The sequence below is a fragment of the Glycine soja genome, chromosome 11 (genome assembly GCF_004193775.1).
Source record: "Glycine soja cultivar W05 chromosome 11, ASM419377v2, whole genome shotgun sequence".
Taxonomy (NCBI): Eukaryota; Viridiplantae; Streptophyta; class Magnoliopsida; order Fabales; family Fabaceae; genus Glycine; species Glycine soja.
This window is the reverse complement of record NC_041012.1, coordinates 36,423,839-36,448,942: the sequence shown is the minus strand read 5'-3', so window position 1 is coordinate 36,448,942 and position 25,104 is coordinate 36,423,839. Positions and strand designations below refer to the sequence as shown.

The window sequence follows — 25,104 nt, the reverse complement described above, 5'->3', positions numbered from 1 at the left end:
ATAAGAGTGCTATTATTTACGCATCACTATTGGGTTCTGAATCTCTCTCGTATAAAAGCACTATTATTTACGCAACCACTTTCCATATTAATTTTTGTTTCACAATGTATATTCATTGGCGAATTTTATGTTAAGTTCCTAACTAATTAAAAGTCTACTGATTGATCAAAGTTTCTTACTTCACAGGTCACAACTAATATTTTTTTTTTAAAATAAGACTAACCTTTGTTAACTGTATAAATCATGTGTAACTTGAATTGTACAAAGTTCTTAACTCATGTAGCACGTCATAATTTTAAAAAATCTCCACAATTCATGATACACATCTGATTTCGCAATCCAATGCCACCACCAGATAGCATTATTGGCCCTAGAAGACTAACCTTTGATAATTGGTATTTCAAAAGTTTCTGCGGACCAAGTTTTTCAAACCTTCAACTGTGGGAAAAGAAAAATGAAAAATCAATTTGTAAAAACACAAGTTCAACTTCCTAATATAATCATGGAAAATTGAGAGTACAAGCTCTAATGGCTTTGGACCAAGAGTAAAAACTGTTCATGTCTTTAATTATCGATTTATTTTGTCATGTTATCATAAACCCACATCTCTTCTATCCAAATTGAACAAGATTCTCTAATAAAATACATGTGGTCCCCTATAAAAGAAGACGCACATCTCCATACAAAAAGCAATGAGACAAGAGGAAAGAATATAACAAGCAAAAAAGGAACAGTGAGTAAAAATGGAGACAACATTAAGGACATGAAACATTAAGAGAGCTATTGCTCTCTAATGTAATCAATGCCCAATTCAAGATAAATGAAGGGTTATGCACAACCACCTGGCTTACTTTGTTCATATGGCCAAAACGGTGGATAAACATGCATCGTTTAGAGGTTTTCCCCATACAAGTCAATGAAGGGTAGATACATGATTAATACAGAATCTAGAACGTGGTCATAGCCAATTTAACAAGTATCTAAATTAGACGAATAGTTACAATATTTTAGTCTCCCAATATTCCAAGTCACTAGAGCAAAGCACACAAGTACAACAACTGTGGACATTCTCTTCTGCTACCTTTTGCCAGCATCAGTACCAGCATACATCAAGATTTCCAAGTCAATATTGCAGCACACCCTGCAGACAATAAGCATTATTTAATAACTCCCGAGAGTCGAAAGAAACAAAACAAATAATCAAGTAAGGGTAAGATGGTTAAGGGATAAGAAAAGAGGAGAAAGATCGTAGGTTCCATCCCCTCGGCAAACAAAAATAACATTTGTCGATAAATAAAAAGTAAATCAAATAAGGTGGTGCAGCAACACCATTGCTTTTCACCCAACATGTTCAAAATTGTCTCAGTAGAAGAGATATGTGAGTCATTTTGTATGACAAGCCATAACAAGAAATTGTTAAACCCACTAAGCATTATACTCATTTGGCAAGAACTGGCTCTGACAAGGAAATTAGATAGCTCAATACTGACAGGTGTAACTCAGTATTACATCATTCACTTTATTTGTTACCTATCCATTGTTATCTTGCGTGGCTATTTTATAGAACCTGCATGCTTCTAATTGTGTAGTATTAGAACCAAGATCCAAGAAGTCAAATGCATCTTAAAGGATAAAGATTGATTACCTTGGTGCAATAACTTGCCACTGCCTTGCTCCTAAGTGAATGCCCTGGATGGAAATCATCTTCAACATGTCTTGTAAAGGAAGGTCCAGCACAAGCAACTGCAGATGAGTCAGTCGCCTCTTTACTTGCAACAGGAGCACCCTCAGTTAATGAAAATCCAAAGACTCTGCATCTACTTTTACACGAGGGAACCAACTCTTGACTAGCTCTCAGTACTGAAACAGAATCGTGTGAACGTGAACTATCCAGCTGATTATGAAAGTTTGAAAGACCAAAAGAATTTGTGCCTTCCTGAGATAGTCCACGGAGAAGAGGCTCATAGGGGGTTGATACAAATTTTCCGCCTTTAACTTCAGACGCATATGAAACTCGCTGATGGACTTTATCTCCCATCACCTGACCTATTTGGTTGTTATAATCCGAGTTTAAAACTGGATTGACAGCTTGCTGGAACATGAACACAGATGACGGAGATGAAACTTGCCCAGATGGAACAGGAGGATGCAAATGTGAGGAATTGTTGCTCACATGGGAAGACCATCCATTTCTGGATCTCATCGCCTGGAAACCATCAAAAAGTCCAAAGCGACCATTTCCACAAGCCTCGTCAACAGACAGGGCCCTTCCATATGGTTGGCTAGGAAGTATTTCTTGACCTTGCAAGACCTTCTGGAATCTGAAAGATTCACTAAAGCCTATGCCGTTGTTGGAAACATTGGAACTCACTTGTGAGATTCCAATGCTATTTCCTGTTGCAGCAATCCTAGGATAGTTCGAGCCAGGATAGCACCTCCTCAAATCAGATAGCTGGTGACTTTGAGCATTAAAACTATCATAAGTAGTATTAACACCCAACATTTCTTGACCTTGCAAGACCTTCTGGAACCTTAGTGATTCCCCAAAGTCTGATGTTCCAATCACATCTGTCAAAAGGATGGAACAACTCATCAGCAATGTTGTGTTTGGTAGGACAGCTCAAAAAGAAAACAAGAAAAATGAGACATACTGGAAACTGGAAAATCTAGCTTGGCTGAAGGCAATCCAATCTTGGTCCTCTTCAAACCAGCTGACATCAAGTTATTTGCAGTAGAAGCAGAACCAGATGGCTCAATCTCCCATGGGGAAACCCTATTATGCCTTGTGGCTTCTAAGTCATCCCACCTTACCTGCAAATATGAGAACGAACTTATGGTCACACCATCCATTAAGTTACTTAGAAATGGCATATAATAAATAATTATGAGGGCAATAGGTTTACCAGATATCTATAAAAACAATTGTAGTTTACATAATAAAATATGCAATCGATCTTTTGAAGTTATGAGCTGAAAACCAAAATGTACTCATGCTACTTGAGCAGAAGTTTACAGATAAACCTAGTAAAAATGCCAGAACAATGATAAGTGTTATGCCAATGAATTCACTTAGGTTTGTGCCATAACACAAGCATGATTTCACCAAAAAACCATCCAACACAATTTGTTAAAAGAAAAGAGTAGCAGGAATAAACGCCATATGCCAGGTAGTTATGAAAATGAGGAGTTACAACATTAATAAAACAGCTAAGACACAAAAAAGCCAAAATAATCATGCCCTAACTGTGAGAAAAGGCATCTACTGCCACACTACAGGCTTGCAAATGATAACTACAATAGGGTAAGTTAGAAAGAGTCCCGCAATATACCATTAGGCATCTCCATCTAGATCCAGGCCATCTAACAGGATCCACATCAGCAATTCCAACAATTAATCCTGTGAATCTGCCAAAAAAAAATTGACTAAGATTTTCTATAAATAGATTATCTAAATGGAACAAGAAAAACACAAACAAACCTTCGCTCTGCAGCATCCTCAGTTTCAAAGCGCATCCTGAACCTCATTCCAGCTGAATAAGAATAATCAAGGCTCTTTACGAATCTGTGGATAGGTATGATGAACTCAGATGAACTGACCCTACAAGGACAGTGGAATATTGAAGAACCAATCAGATACCATACTTTGCAAGATGTAAAGGAAAAAAACAGAAAAAACAAAACAAAAAACCATGAAAACTTAAACCACAGCAGTGCATACAAGAAAAATTATATGTTGCTAGGATATTCACATAATAATGTATTTAAAGAATTTGAAAGGGGAAAGTATTCACCTAGGGACAAATATATGTCTGCTATTATCTAAGAAAATAAGATGTCAGGATATAAGGAGAAGGAAGAGTTAGTTAATATAGTTAGACTACTAATGATTTAGTTAGTTAGTTAGTTAGAGGGGTTTATTAGATATAAATAGAGGAGGACGGATAGGAGAGAGGGGGAACTTATCATTTGTAGATTCAGCATTAGCTCTTTGTGAAAGGAGAACTCTTTTGTGAAGGGAAAATCCTTGGTCGAGAGTTTTCTCTCCTAATTTCTGTTTTTTCTTACTAGTCAATAAAATATTTTATTTTCTTCCTCATTTCAATTCTTGGTTCCTAAGAGATGATGATCAATAACTGCGTTTGACATTAGGCATGAACACATGTCTCTTGTAAAACAATAATAAAAAAAAAGATAGTCACAAAGGAGAACTTGAGGTTCGAATTTTAGAACGCACAAAAAGTATTAGCTTGACTTGTCTGTGCCAATCTTAGCAAAATATACTATAAAGCATGTGGAGCAACTGGTAGCTTTCAATAACTTGTGGGAAGTAGCTAAGAAATTGATGCAGTTTTGTTCTCTACTTTTCTTCTATCAAACTAAATCTCATGTCAAGCGGGTCAAACTAGAATGTTTACTTCATATGTAAACAAAACATCATTTTGAATAGCATAAGGAGCATTGCATCTTATCTTATCTTACACAAAAATAACACTCCTTGAATTGTAGATAGAGACTAACAGTTTCTCTTTCATTAACTAATAAGGAAAGTAAAAGAGAATAACTAGAAAAAATACCTCGGATTATAGTGAATGCTAAAGGCACATCTTGCAGACAAAGCATTAACCACATCCATAAGACTGGTAGGACTCCCTTGCTGGCCAGAAAGAGCTGAAAAGGTACTGCCACTTTTCAGTTGAGCAGCCCTACGAATTCCCAATCTCAGTTCTCCATCCTCACCCCTGCCATTAATTAAGTATAAAAATATTGGTACTCTCGTGATATGCTTACTAGCTAATATTTGATAGAATCTAGGTGGAGTTCATACAATCATACCTGAGAAACAGAACAGCATCTCCAGATACAAGTTTCTTCTTGTTCACAAAGGCACTCCAACCAGTAGTAAGCAGGTGTCTTCGCGGCTGCCCTGCACATGAGAAATAGGAAATACAAACCCAAACAAACAGTCAAATGGTTCTCTAGAATTAGTTTCTCCTTTAACTTGCAATTTAGAAACATAAGACACATACCCCTATATATATGTCGAAACCTCCATTCCTGGCCATGGAGATCCTTTGCCACAAGCTCCTGTGAAGGCCTCTGTTGACTGTAATCCTGAGGTAACAGAATACTTAAATTCAAAATGCAACGGAAGAACTATCCAGTATGAAGATAACTTTCAAATTGGACTGTGTCATTTCAAAACATTTATAAGGGCTAACATAACCCTAGTATATAAAAAATAAAAACAAAAATGACAAAACACAATAGAGCAATTAAGGAACCACTCAAACAAGCTTACTTTACCACAAGAGAAAGGAATGAATCACTATTCATAATTATTACCAGGGGAGGGAAGCAATCTTCCGCGGCGCGACGAGGCACAGAGAATCCACCATGAGTGCTGGTATCAGAAGCAGTCAAAGTCTTGCAGAACATGTGGGGCGTCGTCGACTTCATCACAGCTTCAGCATCTTCCTCTTCACCATCAGCATCAAATTCCCCCTCCCGCAACTTCTGCTGCACTTGCTACAAACAATGACCAAGTTAACCACTTCATAAAAAAAAAAAACACTAACATACCCCTCTTTCATCTTTTCACTTCCACACAACCAAAGTACCATTTTCTAGTGCCCTTTTCCTCTGAAAACAAAGCCTACACCTACATTATGCCCTTTTGAGTTTTGACACCTTCACCTTAGCTCAATTAAGCTAAGGTTGATCTAGTGGTTAAAGGAGAAGAGAAGAGGGAAGGACGAAAAGGTTGCGGGTTTGAATCCTCTCGCTAATAGAAAAAACTAACAATTAACATTTACCCATTAACTATACTAATCTCAATTGGTAAAATTTCACTTAACCCCTAAGACTTAGGTGCTAAAGAAACCAAGATTCTGAGTTGAGATAAATTCGTTTCCTTTTTTAGCACTTTCTCCAAAGTGAAACCGCGAAAAAAAAGGCCTCACCTCACTTTCGGGAACCAGCACCACCTGGCAATAAACTTCATCACTCCCTTCCTCAGCCTGCACAAAAATAGCATACATTTAAGGTAAGGAACCAAGCACACAACAACAAGAAGAAGAACAAAAGAAGCAGAGACAGCATTTTGGAATTGTAGGGTGAAAAGAGAACACCACCGACATGAAGCTTGACATCGAGGACGCGACAGAAGACATGGGAAGGGATGTTGGCAGAGGCAGGGAGCGGAAAATCGTGGAGGTGTTGCTCCAAGTGTCCCTGAGGGAAGTACACGACAACGCTCCCTTTCTTGGGCAATGAAATCATTGGACCCGCGCAAGCGTGCCAGAGTTCAAGGCAGACGGTGGAGGAGGAGGAGGAGGAGGAGGAGGAGCCAGACGACGGCGTTTCATCGTCCTCGGTGGCGTTGTTGAGATCGATGAGACCAGCCATGAAGCGAAAGAGAGAGTGAAGGGAAGAAAGAGAAGAAGAGAGTGAAGGATGAGAAGTGAGAAATGATGATGATATTTGAAGGAGTGGTGTTGTGTATGTTGCTCTTCATGCCTGCTGCTGCTGTTGCTGTTGCTGTTGCTGCATTTTCAGAGAGCGTGACCAACTTTGGCATTGCCAAAAGAAGCTGACCCAATACTCCAAAAAGAAAGAGACCCGCTTTCTCTGTCTCTGTCTTTCTCTCCCCACTGACCTATCACTCTCTCCTCTCTTTTTTTTTTTCTTTCTTTCCCACCCTTTTGAGAACCTCTTCAATTATGCCCCCTTCGCTTTTTGGGGAAAACCATCAAATCACCACCCCCTCTTTCATTCATTCATTCATTCATTGGGATTTAACTTCCTCTCTCTCTTTCTTTTCTTTTTTTTGATAAACAAAAATTTAGGTGAATTAAGTGACCAAGACTCTCCATAATTAAGTTAGATTTTTAAGATTTAAAAAATATTTACATAAATATTTATAGATTATTCATAAATAATGTCTTCAGAAAGTGAAAATGAACTCACTCTTGCTAATTTAGTGTAACATGATTCATATATAATTATGTCTCTTTTTAAGTATTTTAGCAATGATTTGATTTATAAACATGTGCATATATAAACAAAAATATTAGTTTCTCAGTTCTCATATATCTCTCTAACTCAAAAGATTAATTTTAGCATAAAATATAACATGACTGAAAGATAATTTTATTTTTAAATATATACTGAAATATGTAATACATATTTTTAACAATAAACTTACACAAAATATGTATAATTTAATCAGTAATTTGAAATTCAAATTTTAGTACACAGTTACTTTACTTATAAAAAAAAACACAATGATCTTGAACAACTCAAACAACTAGTAAAAAATAATTCTGATTTTTACCAAAAAGTATAACATGATTGAAAGAGAAATTTATCTTTTAAATATGTATTCAGATATTTAATTCTCAAATTTATATATATATAACAAGTATTTATTAAAAGAGATAAGTGTGTTATATGGTTGCTGTTTACTAAATAAAGAGATAAATTTTTGGCTCACTTGTGAGAGATACTTTGATTCACCTGAAAAAAAGGTTGAACCTTTTTTGTTAGAATTAATTAAAGTATTAATTAAATGTCATTATTGATATGATATTATATTTTTGCCCTTTTGCTTGTCTGCAGGCTGAGGTGGGAGCAGTGGTTGCAGCTGCTGCAATGCTGAGACTGTTGGGTGTGATGTGTGGCAGAGTGAAAGAGAGAGAGAGAAAGTGAGAGGAAAAAAGAAAGAAAGAAAGCTACAACATCAAAGACTGTAGTACTGTAGTAGGAGTGACTCACTTTTGTTTGTGGAGGTTATTTTGCTGTCTTGGACTGTACGGTCTCCCTGTATTTCCGGGCGGATGTCTATTCTGTCCCCTTCTATTTCACCAAATCTCACACCTATCCTTCTACTTATTAAATAATAATCCACTTTACACACTAGGTTTTTTTTTAGCATTATTATTATTACTATAATATAACGTTTGAAATTGAGGTCATTCATTTCTATTCTCTCTTGTTGATTAGATCTCATTTTCTAATTCCATGTCGGTTCTGTCATGATTTTGTTTGTTGACCATGCCATTAATTAAAGGTTCTATATAGAATTTAGATATTAGATTAGATTCTCTTCCACCACTTCAGTGAGCTGTTTCTGGTACGGACTTTGGAGGCCAAGATACTAGTATTTTACTATTTTCAGCATTATGATGTATGCATCTTACCCTCCACTAGTTAACTATTTTCCCACTTATATTATATTTTAAGTATAGTTATAGTTAAAGTAGTTAATAACATGCATTTTAGTTACCTTAAAAAAAACATACATTTTAGTACCTTTTATATTATTGATTAAAATTATAAAAAAAATGAATAAGATTCATTAAATAAGAAGTTAATTTTACAAAATTTTATAATTTTTAATAAATTTTGACTATAATAATAAAAATATATTACTAATATTTATCTTATAACTTTTTAAAAAAATTAGATATTAAGTGGATATTTTTTAAATATTGACAACATTCGTATATTATTATTTAGTTTGAACATTTAATCGAAAAAAATATAAAGAGTTTGAGCCAAAACTTGTCCATTAGTTAATGTAAAATTTCTGACCTTGAAATGTCATTAGTGTAGAAAATTATGCTTCCACACGAGAGGGTTTCAATCAAAATCCTGTTGAGCCTGAATCATTGAGGGCACACCTTATTGCCTATTACCACTCGTATTGGGCAGGCAATGGGGGTTAATGTTGACAATTATATTAACCAAAAAAATTGAGACAGAAGAGGTTGGAGATAGAAAGTTGCATGCTGTTTTTAAGCATTTCTCTTTTCACATTAGAAATGGCCAATTATTTTGCCTACCAAAGTTTTGACTTTATTGTTAGGGTACTATCATAATTATTAGCTGTCTTCTTAGACAAAAAGTAATGAATAATCCGGGTCACCGTGTCTAACCAACCAGGGAACTGGTAAATTAATGAATATCTTTATGCAAAAGCTAATCACTTAATATTTTTATCACATTAATTAAAAAAAATTAAAATATGTAAAATTATATTGTTTATGATTATTTTATTTAATTTTTAATATTCATAATAATATTTTTTAAAATTTCTTATCAGTGAGGCAATGACAAAAAACATTAATTATTCAAACCCATATATTTATACTACTTTACTAGCCTGCACCATATAAGTTCTTTTCGCCAACCTTTGCAAATTTGAAGCTGTTGGTTGCTTTAAATGTGACACGTTAGTTAATCATTGGTGCCCATGCCCTCCATTTTGCCTATTCCTCCCTAGGAAGACAACTTTTTTCATTTTCTGTCGAGCTCATTTACAAGCTCTAATAAGGTTAAATTAATTGGTAGGTTTTAAAATTATTTATGAATTTTTAAAGATGTCTCCAAATGAATTTTTTAGTTGAGTCTTTAGGGTTTGAAATCACCATAAATTGTATTTTTATAGCAATTTTAAGTCAGTATAAACTAGTTACAAAAATTCATTTAGAAACTAAAGAACCCAATTACAATTTTAAAAAGATAGGAACCTAATTATTTTTAAAAAAATAGTTTAAAAACCTACTAATAAATTTTAACTTTCATAAAAATATTTATCAAATTTGACGATAGCCCAATAGGGATGGTTCTTATGAGAGTATGTGACTCATTAAAATGTCTCATTAAATTCTTAATTGAAAAATATATTTTTTTTAAAGAAAATATCTAAAAAACTAATAACTACAGTATAATTTAGAATGAATGAATAAATATGGATGTGATAAGCATTTCACTCTCTACTTGGCATAGGATATTATGAGGTTTTTTATTGGGTTAGACAATTGGAGTTTTTACATATCATATCAGCTATAGGAGGGGTACGGTTCTGGTTTTAGACTTGGTCCTTCGGCCTTGATGTTGTAAGGGGTGGATATCACTTGTACACATTATCCTCTATGTCATTAATAGTTATTTTCTTGTTCTTGCAGATAAAAAAAATGAACGAATAAAATTCAAAAAATAAAGCAATTTGAACCATGTAAGGAAAAGTAATTAAGTCGGTTCTGCAGTAGGAGATCATAATAGGAAAGTAGTAATCAAAATCCCGGGGCTATTTTGTGTAGTGTACATCACGCAATCAAATAGGAGATGCTTTGTTAATTGTTACAAGTTCAGAAAAATTTAACTAAGGCGTTCGAGCGAAACAAAGATAGGAACAGGCAAAGAATAGCACTACAGTCCAATGACCACAAGGCCACGGCGTTGGCAACTAAGACCAATGATTTAAAATTAAGAAAGTATTTGAGATGACGACTCTGCAAGGAAAGGCTTTACTTTTTCTGTTTTTCTTATGTCTCAATAATCACACATGTTGAATCTATAGAATGAATTGAGAAGAGACAACTGTAGAAGGATAACATAGCAAACAAAAAAAATGCAAATCAGATTCTTCTTCTACACTGCACACAAGGTAGCGGATATCTAGCTAGTACTTGCATATTCCTTAGGAAAAAAAACTCTCTCATATAGCAAAAATATTATATATATATATATATATATATATATATATATATATATATATATATATATATATATATATATATATATAACAAATTTCGATTATAAAATAAATATGCAGCTATATAGCTAGCAAAGTCCGAAAAAAGCCTTCAATTTTCTGCTAAAAGATGATCACATGAAAGGAAATTTTATGTTGCATGAATACAGGGGTATACCACTATTCATTAAGCATTAAAAAAAATTAAGCATTAAGCATACGAATACAAAATACAGTAATTGTAAAAAATTAAGTGTACGAGTATGCTAATATAGTTTTTAAATAATATAAACGAGGAATATACAAAATTATCACGAACATATATATATATATAATAAAACAAATTAACAATCTCACAAGCAATGAATGAATTTGATTAAACACAGAAACAAAGTTGAAAAACAGGTAAAAGGAAATCTAAATTTATCTAATAAATTGTCATCTGGGGATGGAGGAAAATATGTAGCTATCACCTAATGTTTTCATTTTTCTCGGAAAACAAACAAGTATTATTAAGATATAGAGGATAAAAGGTAAAATGAGTACCAAACCTTACAATGCTATTATTATATAAATAAAAATCAACCCCGAAACGGATATAATAATAAAAAGTAAAACACACACTCACATAATCTTAAAAGTCTGTTTTTATACTAATAAGCAAGCATGCAACACCTATTGGTAAAAAGAAAAAAGGAAAACACAAGAAAGCAACACCTAACTTCTTCTTTCGTAATTCGCTCACATATGTAGGATAGATCATTGGTTCAATGCATTTATGGTTTTGCAATAATTAATAGCCAGGCTATCCAAAGTAGCTTCTTTGTTTTTGTTTTTTTGTTTTTTTTATCAGCAACGAAAAAGTAGCTTCTTTGTAACTTGTAAGTAATCCATTATATTGCCCATTAAGATGCTGAAACTAAACAACTTTTCATGCTGTGGAACTAATTAGCTAAACGACCTTTGTAAAAGCCAACTCAACAAAATGACTTTTATATTGGAACTAAACCATACAGCCAGTTTTATACTGGAACTATACCATGCAGCTAGTAATTAATTCAAAAGTTAAGCATAGGCTTAATTTTTATTTTCTATTATTACAACAACTATTACAATTACAAAGATAAAGAGGGTTGCCTTCTAAGGTCATTACTTATTATGTTTAAACAAAAGCTCGATACTAGTAAAAAACCAACAATCAGCATAAATTAAACAAACCTAAAACGTGTTAATTAACTAACATTTATGTCATTTTATATAAAAGAAAAAAAATACATACGTAAGGGTCATGAATATTTTTTAAAGTGCTATAAATGTTAGTAGAGAAACAAGAAATGGGGTTGTACCTATTGACCAGCATGGACTGAAAGTAAACCTAGAAGGCAAATTTCAGTACAGGCAAAGACCAACAACATCTCCATTCCCCTTACTTTTATGGAAAAAGGGGCACATTTGTGAATTCAATATCAGTGGGTTAACATCACAATAGTAACCAATCTCAGTAGTAATGAAAATTGAAAAAAAGGAGCAGGTCTTTATCAGAGACCATCAATTGCAAAGGACCCAGAACCCAGCCAGCGCCAGGTCTAACAGTACCCTAGGACCCTCCTAATTTCTGCCCCTAGTTGTATATAACCCGGGTCACCACCAAGTGCACAATTGGTTAAAGCACTACCCCATGCTTTTATCCTCTTGTGGAAACCCTCACCCCACGTCCCTTTTGTGTGTGTATTTCAACTTTCTATTTTTTTTATTAACAGTTTTTTTAACCGGGAATTAAGGACTAATATTATATCAAAATATTGAGACTCACTTCAAGGATTAATATCTTGTAATAATAATTTTTTCGTACATACTATACATGGATATCAAACTTATCAAGTATTTAAGAAATAAAATTATTCATCAAAATATTATTTAATATATAAACCACTTAATGTGAAATTATTTCAATTTATTAAAAAATTTAGACTCAAATCATAAATATATAATTATATTAAATATTTAAAGAAATAATTTTATTATTTATAATAATGTTATTTAACTTAAACAAAATTATTTATAATGAAAAATATTTATAATTTAGACAAAAAAAAATTATCTATAGATTAAATCAAGTCAGACTGTATTGATGCCTCCATCTCTCTTGGTGAAAAAGATTGGATTGGTATGGGCAAAAGCTACCGAGTCATGTTACGGGCAATGTGCTCCATGTTGGATTCTCGTAAAAGGGACGTGGCCGATGCCTTAGATTCAATTATTATGCAGCGGTATATAGGTAGCATGATGAAACCTTTTTTTTCAAAGTATCAAGCTCTCCATTTTTATGGTGAAAGAGGATGGCTTTTAACAAATTAAAGTACAACATCATGATGGAATGTGATGATTTGATTCCTATTTAGTTTCAACAACATCTGGATCAGTTTTCTATGTAAAATAGTATACATAAATCGGTAAGAATTTTATAAATTTGACTCATAAATTTAACTTAGATTTAATTAAATTTGTATGAGTTTCTTTTATCTAAAATATAATAAATTATTTATAAATAATATATTAATTAAATATTTTAATAATATAATAAAGTAAAATAATAAATAATAAATTTTATAATATTTAATATATCACTATTAGATAATAATTTAATGTTATAGTGGTGATAGAATATTTTTATCGAAAATTTGATGTTATTATAAAATAAGAATTTTAATATTATTAGATGTGAGAATTATTTAATTCGAGAATAACATAATAAATAGAGATATGTTGAACATTAAATAGACAACAAATAATTTAAAATGATTTACGTTTTAGTCTAATTTTCTTATCTTAGTAACTCGTTGACTCAATAATAAACTTAAGAGTCTACTAAATTTATTTAAAGTTTATTAAATCTATTTAAAGTTTATTAAAAAAAATTATATATGTATTAATTCATAGATAAACTTATAAAAATTAACAAATTAAGTGATAGAACTTAATAATGATGGAGGGACGTATAAGGTACTCGACTGCAAAATAATGTTGGTATGCAACAACCGGTGTGTATCCGGATGGCTTTATTAGTTATCAGCATTGTATAACTGTTTTTTGTTTTTCCATAACATTAGCGCAGAATTCTGTTGATGACTAAAGCTTTACGGTAGAGTTGGTCAGTTTAAGTGTGAATTCCTCTTTTATTTATATTTTCTTATTTATAAAATTTGAATATTAACTCTTCTTTATTAAGATTGAATTCAATTTCACTGGATCAATGATTTGTCAGTTATTTTATAACTGTTAGACGGCTAAGATTTTAAATGGGTGTTTTAAATTATATTATTCAAAATAAAATATAATAAAGTCGTTGGATGTTCAATTCATTCAATAATTACAAAATACTAAGTACATGAGTTGTGGCTCATTTAATCTATGGGTCAAAAATGATTTCGAGTCAGTTTACTAGGTTAAATTTTTGTTTTGTTAAATTATTTAATTGAATCCAACTTTTTTAAAATAAAGATATTAAAATTAGAATTGATAAATAGTTTCTAATATTTGAACTTATTAATAGTGTTTTTTTTCCTTTATACTTGTGTTACTGTGTTAGTTGGACGGAGTTGGCGAGGGTAGTTGATGTTGGCTAAATGGACGACGGGCTTAGGGCTTAGGACTTCGTAGGAGTCTAGACTAGGAGTGTTGTCGTCCATCTATGATACCATGGATTTGATGTTTTTTTTTTTTAATGTTGAAGTTAATTAAAGAGTTAGCATTCTTTGTACTAGCTGTCGACCTATTATGCTTTGTCCTCTAGACTTGATCTTTGTCGCTGATGGCTGCTTGATATTTTCATGACTAATAATGTGACCATTTGACACCACCACTATTCACCATGCCATGTCAGATTTGATTTGTAGTTGTAATAAGCAAATTCTATTTTTTTTTTCATTTGTTCTCTGGTAAATGTTACTTACAATCAACCAGTTCTCTAGTAAATGATTGAATATTTTTCCTTTTGAGAAGTGGTTCAATCATAGTTTCATGCTTGCAAAGTTCCTTTTACTTTGTCTAGGCAAAGTTCCATACTCATTTATTTGTGCCTAGAGTAAATCTAACAGAAAATGAATCATAAAATAAAAATTAAGAAACATTTTTATTTTAAATAAAAAAGTGATATGTGGAGTCTTTTAATTAATAGTTATGATTTTTAAAAAAATTAATAATAAATATTGATAGACTTAAAACTTAAGTTTTAATTACTTTATCTTTTAATTGATCCTATTTGTGTTTAATCAAGAATAATCAATGATCATTCGGAAATACATGTCACCTAAATTTTTATTATAGTTTCTTTTGATTATTTTTTTATTAATAAATATTGGTTGTGAATTTGTTAATTTTATTGATAGTGAACTTATCCCTCTCTCAATTTATCTTTCATCACAAAGTTAGCCTTATATTTTGAATGTTTTTTTAGTTTGTGATTAGTTAGTTTTGATTTCTATTATGTTAATTAGAGGCAATGTTTTTTTTTTTTCCTTCATTTCCTCCAGTTACATTTCTTACTTGTAATTTCACTTTGTGAAATTATATGGATATCTTTGCTATTATGCACAGAGGACCGCGCCTAATATAACTATGCTGCATGATTTAAATAGGAAAGTGTGTTATTCTGAATCATGTATTGGGATTGAGTGGTGAACAAACAGTGGAATGTTTAATGCTACACCATAGTTATTTTTACGGCAATTTTTATGGCTTTTACAGGTTAATGTTTTATTTGCCACAAAAGTTGTCGTTTGAGATAAGTTTTACTGGTCATTACTTTATTGTCAGTTTGTCACTGTATAATTATTGTTAAAAGCAAGTTTTATTATAATGTTAGATAATAAGTCAAGGTAATTTTAGTTGATGGAAAGGAAGGATAGCAACTTCATAAGTAGGGATGTGTTTGTTTTAATGGGGAGAAATTTTATATTTTATTCAATCAGACTCACATTTTTTTATCTTCTATTTTATTTTTATTTCTCTCATCTAAATTAAATACACCTTTAAGTTTGCTTTAAGAACAGAAATAAATATTATAACTAGAGATAGTAAAAGGTGTAGGACTTAAGTGGGGTGTCCATAATACTTGCCTTCATATCCATATCTAAAAGTAAAAAAAATACTCACATCCAAATTTATATCTGGGTATTTGCTATATTTAATACTTGTACCCTATTAGGAGTCTAATTTGATAAGTCTAAGTAGTAAAAAAAATGTTTGGTTGAGTAAAGAGACAAAGTAATGAAGGACAATTTAGCTAGATAACAAAAAATTATTATAAGCAATTAAGAAGTACTAGTGGTGGTACTATTAGAAGACGCCTCTTAAGAAAAGAGCATAAGAATCAAGATTTTTCATACAAACACAATAAAGAATATAAGAATCATTTATATTTGTGGGTAGGAAGATAGCGAACTGTTAAATAAAGTTCTCTAATTCCTTTCCATGACATTTAGCGAAACAAAAAGAAAAAAGGTTCATCAAAGTTATCTAATTTCATCATTAAAAGCTCACCCAACTGATAATCAAAATAGGATAGCCTTAGTAGGCTAGGTAGGATATGTTTTAGTGATTAGTGACGTAGCTTCCACTAGTGTGAGAACAACAAAATCTTGAATTCCAGTTAATAATTGGATTAGCCCATGAAAAATTAAAGAAGTAGAGTAGACTACACGGCGTATCTCGCTTTAGTAAGAGTAGCAAATAATTGGTCCCCTAGCCATTCGTTAATATACATGAATGATTATACACTCAATATCGATTATGTCATGCCTCGTCCTTAACATAGGGTACTTCTCCATTTCGATTGTGTCATGCTCAAAATTAGAATGAACTACACAAAATAGGAAATATTTAATGAGATTGACATTACTGACCATTAAAAGAAAGAGAAAAAATGGTTTCTGATCATAAATGAATATTTAAATGAAGCATCAACGTCAAACCATCAATTCCATTCAAATTCAAATTCCTCAAGTTTTTTTTATGGATATCATAAATTCCTCAAGTTATTACAATGAAAAGAGTTAATAACGATCGGTTAGTTCAACACTAATGTTCAAATACATAATAATGTAATACAGAAGAGATCGATATCATATACGAGTACTAACGAGAGAACAAAAATCTAGTGGTTACCATGAGTACATACTATGTGTAGCAAAAGTTGAATTCTTAGTATGGATAACAGATTTACATTATCAGTATGATAAGTTATATTAACACATAACGTTGTTAATATATAAAAAAAAACATATAGTATTGATATCTTAAATTATTAGTATAATACATAATATTATTAGTCTGAAACCTTGATATTTATTCTAATTAGAACATCTTGAAAGTTCGATTGTTTGATGAGTGGCTTATTTTTTTATATCGTTACTTAATTTTATTTTATTATTGGAGCTAATCTACATGTCATATTGCATTACATAAAATTAAATTTTGATTGTTTATATAACTTATGTGTATAAAAATAATTTATTTCCATTTAAGGGAAGATAATTTAAAAGTTGTTTAAAATTATACCATTAAAACAAAATATGAGTTACTTAACTATAACATAAGATAAAAAATTCTAAATGAATTACTTAAATTCTACCATTGAAAATGCCCTTAGTTCAATTTCTATCATGTGAAATATATACTCATGGAAGCAAAGTTGGTGATTTATTTAAGAGTATATGACATTAATTTTAAATAGAATATACAAATTAATAATTGGAGTTAAATACATTTCTTAAACTCAACTAAATACTCAATTCAATTTTAATTAATATTTTGAAGACTAATATTGGTTATTAATAATTCCGTGACCAATTTTGGTTATTAATAATTTTTTCAAAACTAAATTGGTATACGGATTATTATTTTTACAAACTAATTATAATCATTGAAAATGAAATAAATAATCTTATCTTTTTTTCTTTAGAAATTAAATTGATGAATAGGTATCCAATTAGATGTTTACTATTTAAAATCCAAGTGCTTACTTTTAATTAAATGTGGTAAAAAAAATAGCCATAGGTTACAAATACAAAACAAAAAAAAAATGTTTGTGATAGAAATATATACACAGAAACCAAATAGTAAAGATCCTATGAAAAGCACATTAATTTCAACTTATCCTTTATAGGATACATAATGTTGACCATAATTATTAGTTCGGATACCAACATAACACAAGTGATTAGTAATTTGAATCCTTTAAATATATGACAAGAATTCGATTCTTGATTATTTATGAAACAATGATATTTCAATTTGTTTCACGTATTTAATACCTATATTCCTTGGATACTCGCTGACACATGTATTGCCGTATGTATTAATGAAATATTCAAGTTTTTAAAGTATTTTATGAAAGTTTAATACGTATTGTATCTTATATATTTTAAAATAATCATATCATCATATATCAGATATATGTATAGTATTAGACACACGTGTTGTATTTGTACTGATTATGTGAATAAAATAGCATTTGTGAGGAGAGAAATGATCTCTTAATTGGTACTATATTCAATGAGAGATTAATCTTATAATTTTTTACGGTAGAAATACCTTGGTAAAAGAAAAAAAAAATTAACCATGCATTATCCCGACATGTGGTGATGACCCCAAACCAAACCAGAAGGGCTTCTTCTAATTGTTCCTCTTCTATAGATGCCAAATGGCTCTCAATGCACTTTCATTGAGTCTTGGCCAAAGTGACCTATACATTCCAAATACATAACACCCTCATCCTTCCAAGTTTGGTCCACCAACACAATCAATGCAAGGCTGCAACTGCAGTAAGAGGCACGATACTACAACACACATCAAAAAACAGCCCCCCCCCCCCACTACAGTTTTTTTCTCTTCACCAACCAATCCCTCTCTAATATAGCCACTGTGCCCTCTTCATTTTCTTACCCGAACAAGAACCTGCACGCTCCCATCACACTCCACCGCCCCAAGTGCTTGTCCCACAAAATTAGGGGTAGCTTAGTTCCCCCTCGACCCAAAAAAAACCCAGGCCCACATCGGGTTCCATTAAAGTACAAAACTCATTCTGGCAGGGCCCATTGGGTAGGGTAGGGTACAAAACTCAATAACGTTAGTCACTGCCAACCCTAGAGCGCGTAGAGGTGAAAAAGTGAAGTGGCAGAGATGAGATGAGAGAACCCTCGAGTTTTACGCGGGGTGCTGGGTGTAGAGGCTCAGCCTTTCATCGTACTTTTCGTCATCTCAATATCTCAATGTCGATCAATCATCTTCCCTGCACCCTCTACAACGTACTACTACTTACTTTTCTTCCACCAACTCGTACCAACACATTTGCATTTAATTACTGTGTATTATATGCTCTTGTAAAATCCTGCTGTAACCAAATATTTTATTCCTCGTTTGACTCAAGGTAAAAGTAGTAAAATAATAAAAGACGGATAAAATGAAACAAAAAGATCTATATTTTAATTTTGTATCATTTAGTAAAAAAATAAAACAAATCACAAGATTCATTCAAGAAAAAACTCAATAATAGTTGGTTTGAGTGATATTAAATTCATCAAATGATTATCTCATCCGATAATAAGAATGATCAATATTAACTACTAAATTAAAGTAAAAATTCAAATTAAAATATTTTAAAGTAAAATTGTAAAGTTTTTAAAAGATTTACTAACCTGAAAAATCAAATATTTTAAATATTGTATTTATGTATTTTATCAGAAAAAAAATTATGTTAAAAATATCACCACAATAATTATTGTTATCATCATCATTATCGTTGTCACTAATATAATCTCTGTCATGACTAATGTCATGTTGACGACAACAATGATAATTAGGACGATTTCATTCTTATTATCACATAAGTTAATATTTAATAAAATGAGTATTTAACTATGATTTTAATTGTAAAAAATTACCATTGTTTCAACTTGTTTTTTTTATATATAGTTTTCAATTTAATTTAAAAGCACTCCTTCGATGCACAAAAAGATGTATTAGTTTTAACATTAATATTACTTAGTGTTACATTTTTAATTTTTTTCTTGAGTTATTAATTATTTTTGAAATTTTCTTTTGTATTAATTTTTCTTTAAATATCAAATTTAATTACTTAATGTTTTATATTATAAAATCATTGATCGATATAAGTGATAAAACTTCATCTCTTTATTAAGTTCTCAACTTTGGATCTTGTTGATGAAAATATGTGGTTGGAATTTTATTTTTTTTAAAAGGTGATTAGACATATTTTTGTATGGAAATTAATCCATGGAAAATTAATAAATATTTTGTATCCAACAACATAATAAAAAAATAATATTACACCTCATTTATTACTTTTAAATTTCGAATTAAAGAGGGAAAATGGAAAGAAAATACTGTACTGTTTTCGTATATATGCATTAGTTTCCGTTGTGTCTGTTCATCACCGTCCACGTGTCAGATATGATTTTGAGGAGAACAGGAACACGTGGCGCGTAATTGTGGTAGGTTTGGAGAGTTGCCAAAAGGAACTAGACTGGTCTTTGTCTCGCACCAGAGGCTATCCACTACCGCCTAGTGGGTCTTCCAACGACCTAAAACAGTAAAACCCAGTTAAAGAATCTTGGACCCACCTCTTTCTGCATTCATTCCTATTCTTCAGACCATTCTTGACTCATTTGTAGAGAAAAAATAAAATCAAATCAAGTAAGTAAAATTACATTTACATTTTTATACTTTATTTTAATTTAAAACTTTAATTTTTTTTTTCACACTACCGAACTGTATCTAAAGGATTAAAAAAATAATTTAAACATTTTTTTTCTTTGAGTTAGAGTATCGAATGGGTGTATCCGTGTATGTATCAATTTGAGAAGAGACTATTCTTTAAGTATAATTAAGTGTTGACTATAAAATTATATATTAGTAATGTTCCATTTGATGTTCAATAAAAAAATTAATTTTTGACTATAATTTGGGACATATAATTATTGAACTGATATCACTTTGTTTAAGGACTAAATTTGCCAATTTAATGTTCAATAAAAATAATTAAAGAAAATATAAATACAAAAAACTTATTTTTAAGAAATTAATAATTAATGTTTGTTTTTTCTCATTTTATTCTTAACACCATATTCCATAACACGAGCTATTTTTTTCTCTAGATTACTCTACAAAAGCCCGCGAGTTCAGAAAAAAAGTTATCTTCAAAAGGAAAAGGGAAAGGAAAAGAACACTATTGCTTCTTACATTTTCCGTGTGGGTTTCTGCGTTTTTTTTTTTCCTTTTAGAATGTCTATTTCAAAATGTAAAATACATTTCAGAATATTTCAGAATGCACTTTCTTTTTTCCAAAATAATAATTTTGGAAGGATAAAACATTTTGAAAAGACCGCAGGAGGGAGTGCAGGAAGCATTAGCCGAAAAAGAAACACATTGAAAACTTTCCGATTTTGCCCTTCGATTAAAATTGAAAAAACAGCATCCCTCCACCCATCCCCTTCCTCCTCTCCTTCACCCCTCGGTTGTTCATTTTTTGTTGGTGGTTTTTTCTCAATATTTCATTATTGTCATGGTCATCGTCGTCGTTGTCGCTGTGAGTACCTTTCTCCCCATTTTATACTTTTATTCATTGCACATATCACCAATAATAATCTTCTCATCTTTAGTCAATTAACCAACATATGAATGTCCAACTAATGACTTAGCCAATACATGATTATGACTCTCATATATTAACTTCACCATCCTTCCTTCACCTCACAACACTGGTTTCGCTCATAACTTAAAGGGACACCCACATCAGTAACTGTTCGTACTAAATCTTTCCTGTATGTCCTATATTTTCTACTCCTTTCATAACCAATTAAAACATATGAGGTCTTTGCTACAAAAAAATATAAAAAATATATGCTACAAATTACTTATAAATTATCAATTTTTTTTACAAATTATTTTGTGATTAATTACTAAATAATTATTTGCTAATATTTTTGTAGTTAATTGTAATTCATAATATTAATCATATTTTGATGTAAGGATTAAAAGAGAATTAAAATATAAACTATAACATTAAATAGACCACTTTCAAATTGTAAGCACTAAAAGCTAATTAAAAAAACATATTATAAAAGATATAACTAAGTTTATAAAAAAAATTAAAATATTTTTTTTTAATTTTTTTTAGGTTATACGGAATGTTTCTCAGCTGGAAAGAAAAAATGAAGCTTCATTGATGAAGAAAAAATAAAACAAAGACAGGAAAAAGAACTTAACAGGGTATTATTGGAAATTAATTAAAATTGTTGGGTGTAGAAAAAAAAAAGCCATGGTGCAGGAAGAAAAGCCCCCACCGCCAAGTTAGTCAAGATGAATTTTAGTACCCATTGGACTTATAAATATTTGAAAGGATAATTTTTGTTCAACACCAAAATAGCCCAATATTAAAATTCCCTTGTTTGCGTGACCCATAATACCATATCCCAAGCAAGAACCCGTTTTGGGTTCATAATACACATTATGCATTATTTCATTTTTTTTTAAATTGTAAAAATTATATAAAATTAAGGTTTAATCAATATTTTAGTCATGTAAAACACATGACATGCCTTTTTCTTTTAAATGGTTTACAAAATGTTGATGTCAGGATCCTAAGATAGGAAAAATGATGCACATTCAATTCTTAAAGGTGGCAGTCTCCATGAGTATTGAGATGCAAATGATATTCAATTTTTTTGTTTTTACTTTTGTTACTTATAAGTTTCCTTGCTATTTAAAGAAAAGATGTAGAGAAATGGAAGGCATGGAAGAAGAAAGGTTACGAAGATCATAGGGAGATAATTATAGGGGAATTTCTAAGCTAGGTGAAGTCATTGAAAGTGGAAAAGGGATTTGTCACTTCAGCCTAATGAGTTATATAGATGTAAGTATGTTATTGACTTATGTTGGAGTACAAGTGTGAGGTAATGTTTCACATCGTAATGGAAAAGTTGAACACCATATAAGTGAAGACAAGACTTATAAACTCTAGCCTTAAGGTTTTAGGTTAAAGTGTGGTGTCAGGTTCACTTATGTGCTTGCTTATGGTCCATTGGTGTAAAATCTTCCCAATGTTTAACCCCCTTGGATTGCACAACAATTGGTATTAAAGTTAATTGTTCGACTTGGTGATCTGCTCAAACGAGTAAGAAAATGATGGTGGATCCTTGGCCCAGGGCTTCCGCTTGAGGGGAAGACTACAATGTGGATGAGACTCGCATTGGAGGGGGAGATTGTTGGAGTACATGTGTAAAGTGAAGTCCCGCATTGAGTAAAAATTAAAAAGTTGAGTACAATATAAGTGAGGAGAAGATTCATAAACCTGAGCCTTAAAGTTTTGGGTTAAAGTGTGATGTTAAATTCATTTATGTGGTTGTTCATGGCTCATTGGTGTCAATCTCTCTAATGTTTACCCTCTCAAATTACCCTACAGGTCTCGTAAGTGTTGTGGTTGTGCAAGTATTTTGAGCATATGAGCTCTAACGACGTGCAAGTATTTTGAGCATATGAGCTCTAACGACCACCATGGAATACTTGTGGTTGAAAATGACTTTCCCTCGAGGGAGAGACTCACTCTTGAAGGGGAGATTATTGGAGTACAAGTGTGAGGTGAAGTCCCACAAAACCTGAACCTTGAGTTTTCTTTCATGGAAGTGTGTATGGAGGATTTGCGTTTCCATCCTCATGTATGAAAGAAGAAGAAACAAAAAGACTTTATTTTTTTTAATTGTTTTCCAAGAAATTATTATGTGACTATTATTTTTTAATAAGTTAATAAAATGTGATTGTTGCATGCCAGGTGAAGATTGTTGAAGACCATATACACACGCTCTTCAACTAAGAGTGTCTGCCTATGTTTCACAATTTGATTCATTTAAAGCTCAACTTTGAGAGCTACTTTAAGTGGGATTTTGTATTTGGAATGCTCAAGCATTGTCCCAAACTTCAAAATTTTCTACTTCATCGTATGCATGAATCGTCCCTTCCGAGATTTGGTATTGTCCATAGTTTGTTCCTGAATATATTTATTCATAGCTTAGAAAGTGCACTATTCTGAACTATAAAATGGTGGGATTAGGTTATACGCCTAGGTGAATCACACAACACCTAAAGACATGATTATCAATGTTGCTGCCTGCTTTCGGCTTCTACTCTCTATAAATTGTTTTGTAAATACACTTGTATGCTTAACTATTCAGAAAATAATGAAGTCGCATTTGATTGCCTAGATATTTGTATGGGTCTCTTGTTAATGTTGAAATAATAGATGAATGAAGTTTAAATTCTTTAAAGGTGAGATGAATGAATAAAAACTACTCAATCATATGTATGAAGTTTTAAAGTTCAAAGACTAAATAAATAAGATTTTAGTGTGTTCATATCACTACAAAAGAATAATTTATGTTTATAATTATAAGTATGTGTAAAAAATATAAAATAGATATACAAAAAAAATTAAAATATGTTATCACTCAAAAAATTGTTAGCCAAATTTTGTAAGCCGATTGCATAAAGCTGGTCGCTGAAGTTGTTGCCGAAATATAATTTAGTCCTGAGCTTTTTCCAAAACTTTTTATGATTTATTTTGTCATGATAATCATCAATCTACCTCTTCTTAATAACATGTACTATCAAATTGGTTTTAAAATTTTAGAGTCCCATCACGTGTTTTAATTTATTGACAGTGAAATATGTTTCCATTTTTTTTATTTGATTATGAACTTTTTTCAAAATATTATCAAATGGCTTTACTGGTTGATTCTAAATGGTAGTAGTATGAAGACTTAATAGAATTAAATACTCTTTGTGAGCTTGAGGTAGCCAACAAAATTTAATTTTCAGTTAATGACATATACACGAGTCTTGTTATGAATGAAATGGCATAAACATCTTTTCATAAAAAATATTTTTTTCTATATTTTTCTCTTTTCTCTTTTCTCTTTTCTTCCCTTTCTTCTTTGGTCTTGGAATGAGAAGAATTTACGGTTATGATCATTTCCTTAAAACATTGGTTCCTGTCATGAATTGAAGCTGATATAAGACGAATGAGAAATCTTTTAAGGCTGTCATGGAAGCTAATTTTGACTAATGTTTTTCATTGGAAATCCTTCACATTCTTGCTTTCCACTTGTTTGATATAGTGTACCAAATTTTGTGCTTTTATTAAGTTTCAAAAAGTTGATTGCAAATGAATAACATTTAGTTTCTAGGTGACTATCAATTGTACTGAATTGAAGAGCTTCTATATTTGGTAAATAATCCTATTAAGACAATTTATAGTTTTTATTTACCAAAAATAATAAAAATATGAACAGATGATCAAAAGTAAAGAAAAACAAAACTTCATGATACTCAAAGAATCAACCTTATTGATTTATGCATATAAAAAATGAAGTGCTCGAGTCAGTTTACAGTTTATTTGACTGTAGACTCTAAGTATCTTTGGTTAAAAATCTGTAACTTCATTCAGAATAGTTATAACTTTCCTGAAAACAACTGTAAAATTCACGCACGGTGTG

The 25,104-nt window shown here is 31.3% G+C and overlaps 1 protein-coding gene across 3 annotated transcripts; it reads right to left on the bottom strand.

The window, feature by feature from the left end:
- Positions 1-734: 734 nt before the first annotated feature.
- LOC114376448 (auxin response factor 3-like) lies at positions 735-6,716 on the bottom strand. Of its 3 annotated transcripts, none has more exons than XM_028334567.1 (11): positions 6,136-6,716; positions 5,961-6,017; positions 5,344-5,514; positions 5,028-5,112; positions 4,834-4,924; positions 4,575-4,739; positions 3,479-3,598; positions 3,330-3,405; positions 2,652-2,811; positions 1,646-2,568; positions 735-1,141 (listed from the first exon to the last, which is right to left on the bottom strand). In XM_028334567.1, exons 1-11 carry the CDS (start codon positions 6,403-6,405, stop codon positions 1,124-1,126), a joined length of 2,136 nt encoding a protein of 711 aa, XP_028190368.1. In that variant the 5' UTR covers positions 6,406-6,716; the 3' UTR covers positions 735-1,123. The 3 variants fall into 3 exon arrangements, with proteins under 3 accessions (XP_028190368.1, XP_028190366.1, XP_028190367.1); XM_028334565.1 differs by having other exon boundaries at positions 5,344-5,526; positions 6,136-6,715; XM_028334566.1 differs by having other exon boundaries at positions 5,344-5,517; positions 6,136-6,715.
- Positions 6,717-25,104: the final 18,388 nt, after the last annotated feature.

Excerpts from the sequence above, each read along its gene's own strand:
- LOC114376448 (XM_028334565.1), bottom strand. The coding sequence starts at position 6,405 with ATGGCTGGTCTCATCGATCTCAACAACGCCACCGAGGACGATGAAACG. Across the intron at positions 4,925-5,027 it reads GTTTCGACATATATATAGGG|GGCAGCCGCGAAGACACCTG; the intron begins GTATGTGTCTTA and ends TCTCATGTGCAG. Across the intron at positions 4,740-4,833 it reads GATGCTGTTCTGTTTCTCAG|GGGTGAGGATGGAGAACTGA; the intron begins GTATGATTGTAT and ends AATTAATGGCAG.